The sequence below is a fragment of the Crinia signifera genome, chromosome 5, assembly GCF_055691185.1.
Source record: "Crinia signifera chromosome 5, ASM5569118v1, whole genome shotgun sequence".
NCBI lineage: Eukaryota > Metazoa > Chordata > Amphibia > Anura > Myobatrachidae > Crinia > Crinia signifera.
In genome coordinates, this window is record NC_139221.1 from 57,504,612 (window position 1) to 57,511,406 (window position 6,795).

At 50.1% G+C, this 6,795-nt stretch overlaps 1 protein-coding gene across 2 annotated transcripts in view; it reads right to left on the minus strand.

Moving 5' to 3' along the window:
• The window catches only part of ZC2HC1A (zinc finger C2HC-type containing 1A), a 59,075-nt gene extending 52,566 nt beyond the window's left edge, over positions 1-6,509 (minus strand). Inside the window, exon 1 of one of the 2 annotated variants that reach the window (XM_083187282.1) lies at positions 6,275-6,509. In XM_083187282.1, the coding sequence (XP_083043408.1) occupies positions 6,275-6,293 (19 nt within the window). In that variant the 5' untranslated portion in view covers positions 6,294-6,509. The remainder of the gene's footprint in view (positions 1-6,274) is intronic. The other variant, XM_083187279.1, reaches the window with a different exon arrangement.
• Between the last annotated feature and the right edge of the window lie 286 nt (positions 6,510-6,795).

Sequence of the window (6,795 nt, forward strand, 5' to 3'; positions counted from 1 at the left end):
ACGACACAAATAACTACCCCTCCAAGTATTTGACAGGGGAGACCTGTCTTTATTCTGGCCGGTTATAATGTTACGCTGCCCTGGCCTGGGCACCAGGGACAGTACGGGTTCCAGACGGAGAGATGATAAGGCGTGAGCCCACAGCCGGGACCGCCGGTTAGGACGGCCACAGCGGGTCCTACACTCTCTCTGTTGAGTCCCCGAGGCAGATGGCAAACCCCTGCGGAGCTAGGCTTCACCTGTGGCCGCCGCGTTCGAAGGAGCGAGTTAAGCCCGCTCCGACCCCGATGCAGCCAGGTCTTATGTGGTGACAAGGGGTAAGCGATCGCCACGGGGAACACTCAAGAGGATAAGCTGACTACTGGATCTAACTGGGAACTGGCCCCTAACTGCCGGCACCAGGCCAAGACGGGGAGTGCGACCTAGTCGCAGGCACCAGCGGAAAGAAGGGAGTCCCCAACAATACTCCAAAGGGACCGTGACTCCCAAAGCCCGGATCTGGAAGAACGGTGACACTCCTGCCTAAACAGAACACTGATGACACACGGGGGCCAGGGAACACATACAAAAGACAGGGACAAGAATACAAAAGAAGATAACCAAGGACAGTCCCACGGAGGGGCTAGCCACGGAGGGCCAGAGAACCAAAGAAGAAAAAGACCAGAGCTCCACTGGAGCACTTACGTGACCCACGGAAGATGGAGACAGTGGGTCCGCTGCAGGCTCACAGGCTGAGGGAGGAATACAGCAGAGGAGTCCGGTAAAGTACTGGAAACAAGGGATCCACAGGAAAACACAGCTGACAGGCTGGGAGACAGGGCAGGCTGCAATGGAGTTCTGCAGCCAGGACAAACTGGGACCAAGGACCCAGGGGACCGGAGATAAGAAGCTGATAGCAACGGGTGCAAAAGCTATAACCGGCGTCTGTGCCCAGCAGACGCCGGCTATTTATTCAAATCTCGCGCCGCCTGACTGACGTCAGGCGCGCGCGTTGCTGGCTGCCGGGCGGAAGCTCGGGGACGTTGCCTAGCAACACCCCGACGCTTAGCCTCCGAGCGAGGCTTGGGACGCTGCTCGGCAGCGTCCCCCGCCGCGTCAGATGACGCTGCGTCTGCAGCGTCAGATGACACTGTGCTCGCCGTCCGTCCGGGTGCAGGGACACCCGGACGGCGTGCAACAGTTATCCTATGTTACTTTGCCATTGTTATGGGTACAGGATGATTTCCCTATTTTCACCTGCACTTTTCACTGGTTAAGGAATTGCAGGTCACTTGTTTTCATGGTTTTCGAATAGGAAAGGTTATAAAATGGAAGCACACATATCCCGAGACAGGCCAAAGGGTGCAATAACTTTGCATCAATATATCGAAGCACTAGCGTAAAGGGGTCTACACATGTGGAGATGTTGCAGACCGATCTGAGCGATGCTTGATCGCTCGGCACACAGCGCTGAGTCAGCGTTGTGTGCTGAGCGATCTGTCAGGGCCAGTGTTCTCCGGTGACAACACTGGCGATCTGACAAGATTCATCATGCATGCATGATCTACATTGCCGGCCGATAGTGACAATCGGGGCCAGGCATCGTTATCGCTATGGCCCCTACACATGGATCGATGATTTCTAAGCAATCTTGACATAAAATCGCTACGTGTGTAGGCCCAAAACAGGGGGGATGGGACAAGATAGACCAATCATGTTGGCTGGGGTCAGGGATACAAGAATAAAGATGGAGGGTAGCCAATTGTTTTTTTTTTTTACTCACAAACAATGTGAGACATAAGTAAACTGATAACACGTGATAATGCGCACAAAAGGTAGGACCTACTACAGATACAGACATACTGTAGGGGCAGATTCAATTTCCCAACTGGGAAATCTGAAAAACAGCGTAGAATGGGGTTTTGGTATTCAATTAAAGGCCCGAAAAATGCCACATGATTTTTTAAGCACTTCCAAAACAAGTATGATTTTTCCTCAAATTAATAGCTATAGTAAAAATCTGTGGGACTAATTAAGCAATTGGAAGTTTCCAATTAGCTTAGTAAGTCAGTAATTTCTCACCTTCAAAAGTGGTGCCTTCGGCATCCAGCATTGGGAGCCAGGTCTTCTGCAAAAAGGAGTGCGTGTTTGCAAGTGTGTATCGGTGTCTGAGTGAGTGCGTGCATGCGTGCAAGAGTTTCTCCACCCACCCCCATGGAGTCAGTCACTGGGTGAACTACATCTCCCAGAAAAACATGCGCCTCCAAGCACCCCTATCAGCCATCGGGACTCCCAGCAGTCCCACCCCAGTAGGAGGATGGAGGGGAGACCTCCTAGAAATAGGGACCCCTAGAGAAGATAGTAACTTTTTTTTAATTTTACATTTTCGGCGGTACATGTGTAGTTTCACGGCGCCAGTTAAGTAGATAGCGTAGCAGACCTTTCAGAATCGGGTTAGCTAGTCGCGTGAGCGTCTCTGTGAAAGCCGGCGTACTGTTCCCGTGTGAGCGTCTCTATCAAAGCCAGCGTCCCTGTTCCCTTGACTACGCGGCCACTTAGCGTAGCCAGCGTCCCTGTCAGATGTAGCGTAGTCAGTCAGCTAGTAGATTGAGCGGTACCCAGTTAGCATAGTCAGTCAGCTGGTAGATTGAGCGGTAGAGTAGTCAGTCAGCTGTTGGAGAGTTTTGGAGACGCTGTTACACACATATATTGGAGTATTGGAGTTACGTATATTGGAGTATTGGAGTTACGTATATTGGAGTATTGGAGTTATGGCTGCCGAGAAGCTGAGTTTATTTTATCTGCCACAGACTGAGGAGGATGCTGTGGCATTATTGCAGAGGCAGAAATTCCTGCCTGATACTCAGACCTGCCCCAATGGACACCCTATGAGGCTGAGTGTTAGGGAGCAGATGTGGTGCTGCCATATCCATAGCTGCTGCAGAAAGGTCCGTGTCAGGGCTGCCCAGTGGTTAAAAGGGTGCCATTTGATGTTTGTCACCCTCATCAGATTTGTCTTCTGCTGGGCAGAAGAGCTGACAAGCGTCCGATTCTGCGAGCGACACCTGGGCATCTCGCATCCTCCCGACCTTTTCATACCCCCACTATCCACGTCAGTGTGGAGTTGATTTTATAAAGTGTTGCGAGCGCAGCAAACCACTGAGCCCGAACCATGGCAAGAACAGGTGGCCAAAGCCGGCGCCTTCTCGTCCAGCACATGAACAATCAGTACTGGAGCCCCCCAAGGATGCGTCCTCTCCCCTTTGCTCTACTCTCTCTAAACGAATGACTGAACCTCAGCTGAGCAGTCAGTGAAAATCATCAAATTTGCAGATGACACCACTATCATCGGCCTAATCAAGGATGTGACGAGACCGCGTATAGGCATGCAGTGGAGAACCTGACACAGTGGTGCAGCAGCAACAACCTCGATCTAAACCCCACCAAAACAGTTGAGTTGGTGGTCGACTACAGGAAAAAAACAAATGCACTAGTCCCGCTAACAATAGCCAACGCAGTGGTGTCGCGGGTTGAATCCTTCAAATTCCTAGGGACAACCTCTTCCTGAGGCAACTCAGGAAATTCAACATCCCACAGGAGCTGCTGTGCATATTCTACACCGCCATCGTAGAGTCTTGTCTTATGTTCCTCGATCACAATCTGGTACGGTGGCGCAAGCAAGAACGACAAACAAAAACTGCAGAGGGTAGTGAAGACTGCGTAAAGGATCATAGGGACCGTCCTCCCCCCCGATAAGGGATCTGTTCTCATCCAGGGTAAGGAAACGCGCTGAGAAGATCGCAAAGGACAAGCTGCATCCTGGTCACAACCTGTTCGACATCTTACCATCCGGAAGATGGTTCAGGTCCATCCCCGTCAAAACGCCCAGATCTGCAAGAAGCTTCTCTCCGTTAGACGTCCATCACCTGAACAATCCAATCAAATCGAATGTAATCCCAATATCAACAGCCAAACAACGTGACCCTACATAGTCGTAGCTATAAATGAAATGCTTGTAATGTCTTTATGTAATGTCCCCCCCCCCCCTTTTCATCCCTGCTTGATGCTACACTGTAATCCACAAAAAATTCCTAGTGTGCTCAAGCATACATGGCCAATAAAGTTGATTCTATTCTATATTTAGTGACAACTGTTAGAACTTACAGTAAAAAAACAATTTAAAAAAAAGTCCTTGTAAATTTCCTGAGCGGTAACAGAACCTCCACATCAATAGCCAAAGACACTACGTACAGTATAAATGAGCTGACTGCACATTATTCCCTAAAGGTGACCTACAAAGCAAATTCCCAGCTGTCCCTTATGCTGCTGTTTGGTTATAAAGGTCACAAGTGACAGAGCTAAGACCAAGCAAACAGGAGTGATCATTACTGAGGCACGTCAGGATCGGGGTCTGCTAGTGCACACAAAGTAGTGTCAAGTCACATAACTCTGCATAAGAGAAATATGTGATTCCCAATGTAACCCATGTCACTTATGTGGATGCCAGGTGAATAATCAATGTAATTTATCAATAGCAGCAGATTTCAGATTTCTATCTTTGGGAGGAATTCAATTGATTTTTTGAGCACACTGAAGTAATGGGTAGATGGCAGGCAATGTTCAATTGCTTTGCAGATGGTTGCAAGAGCCACAGGCACCCACTATTTCTGCTTGCTCCCTCCTGGGGAGGTCAGCAGAGATCCACCCAATGGTGGCTCTTGGATGCTCAAAGTTAGAGCACCCAGTACTTTATGTGGGCTTAGGTGTCTAAATCCGATGCCTTTGGCCACTATTAGTAACTGGTGCCAACACCACTTTGGGCCATCGGCAAAACAATTACAAGGTGTATGTCATTTGAGAGATATTTGCTTAATAGGTCACCCACTATTGGTAAACACATGTTTTTCGTGATTTTTTTTTTCTTAAACTGATTTGTTCATTCTTTACCATCCCAGTGGACATAGAGGAAGAATATAGTAGTGTCAAACGCAGCGACACACCGTGTCCAAAGCATGGCGAGCACAGTGGTCCATGTGAGGTGAATCAGTAAACTTACACAGTGTCTATGTCAATATAGATTTCCCAAAAACATGAGACTTGTGATGACCTTTCCCCATGTTGACCATTTACATGTCAACCTTTTGTCCATGTAAACTTTTTCCTGTTTCGGCTTTAGGATCCATACCCATTTTGAGACAATAAAGTAATATAGGAAGATGTATCAGGGTTTCAAAAACAGAAATCCTAAAGCATTGGAGCTTTCCCTGGATGTTTTTTGACCAAAGAAACTCATATTTCCATTTCAGTCCATTTTGAGGTGATTTGGTGGTGCATCTCACAATTTATTTTATTTATTAACAGTTTCTTATATAGCGCACACATATTCCATTCTTTACAGAGAATACTTGAACACTCTCAAAAAAGCACCATTTTCAATAGGACCATCAGAAGCAGTTCTATTTCATTCTAATTCAAGTGGAATCGTCTAAAATCTCTATATGATGGAAAAAACTATGGGAGAAAAGCACGCTGTGGGACACTGACTGCATACATGATGGCGTATAAAGGCACAGCATTGATTAAAAAAAAAATTGTGGATATGCAAGTTAGTCCAAGAATGAAAGTGTTTGTGGGTAATACAGTGCATGTGACTAACATACACATATGGAAGGGGGGGGGGGGGCATGGCACGACAGACTCGCCGAAACACTAGGGCACAGCGCAGAGTCAACGACACCCGTGCCGTGGGGCAAGGCGCAGACGTCCGCGTGGCACATCGTCGGGGCGCCGACACCCGCGGGGCAGGGCGCAGGGGCACGACGAGCGTGGGGCAGGGCGCAGGGGCTCCCGCGCGGGGCGCAGGGGCACCCGCGCGGGGCGCAGGGGCACCCACGGCGCAGGGGCACCCACGGCGCAGGGGCACCCGCGGCCCACGGCGCAGGGGCACCCGCGCGTGCAGGGCACAGTGCATAGTCAGTGACACACATGGGTATACCGCGGAGACACTGGCAAGACAGGAATATTTGGCATCTGTCTGCATTGAGCACCACATGATGTCAGACCCTGGACACAAAGGCGATGCAGGCCTGGTGCATGCTGAGGGATTATACTACATCAGTCACACTGCTCACATACACAACAGAAGGAGACAGGGATTATCTGAAAATCCTCCATCTACAGCCATTTCATCTGCCGCTGCCAGCCCCATGCCGCGGCCAGGCCACCTTGCCAGCCACTGCTACACGAAGGTGTGAGGAGCAGGACGTTACCGGGACCCACAGCAGCCCCTCCTTACCTTCCAGCTCCTCCATCATTGCTCCCCTTATGTGTGTCGCCGCACCGCTAACTCCGGCTACCACGGCAACCTGGGCACGCCCGGCCCGCCAGCAGCGAAACGCTAATTGGCTGAGCGAGACTGCTGGTCAGCGGGCACTGAGCAGGTTTCCTTAAGGGGCGTAATCATGGAAGGGAATTACGTCGGTAAAGAGGCGTGACTGTAACCGTCAGAGGCGTCACCGTGTTAACTACCACAGTCATTCTACATACGCCGGAGACGCGTCCTTCTGTCAGTGAAGGAGGGGCGTGCCTTGTCTGCTGTCGTCTTATCAGTGCTCGGAGGGCGTGTCGCTTTTTGCGGCCTTAGCGACCAATGTCGCAGAATAGAAGGGTCAGATGCATGTGTTGACTCTGTCGTAGCGACCATTGTCTATAAGAGAGGGGCGTGTCTTCTCTGGCGCAGTGGCGCTGCTTATTTTGGTTCAGCCAGCTGAGAAATGAAGGGCGTGTCATGTTATGTGTAGCGGTCTACAGCTTGAA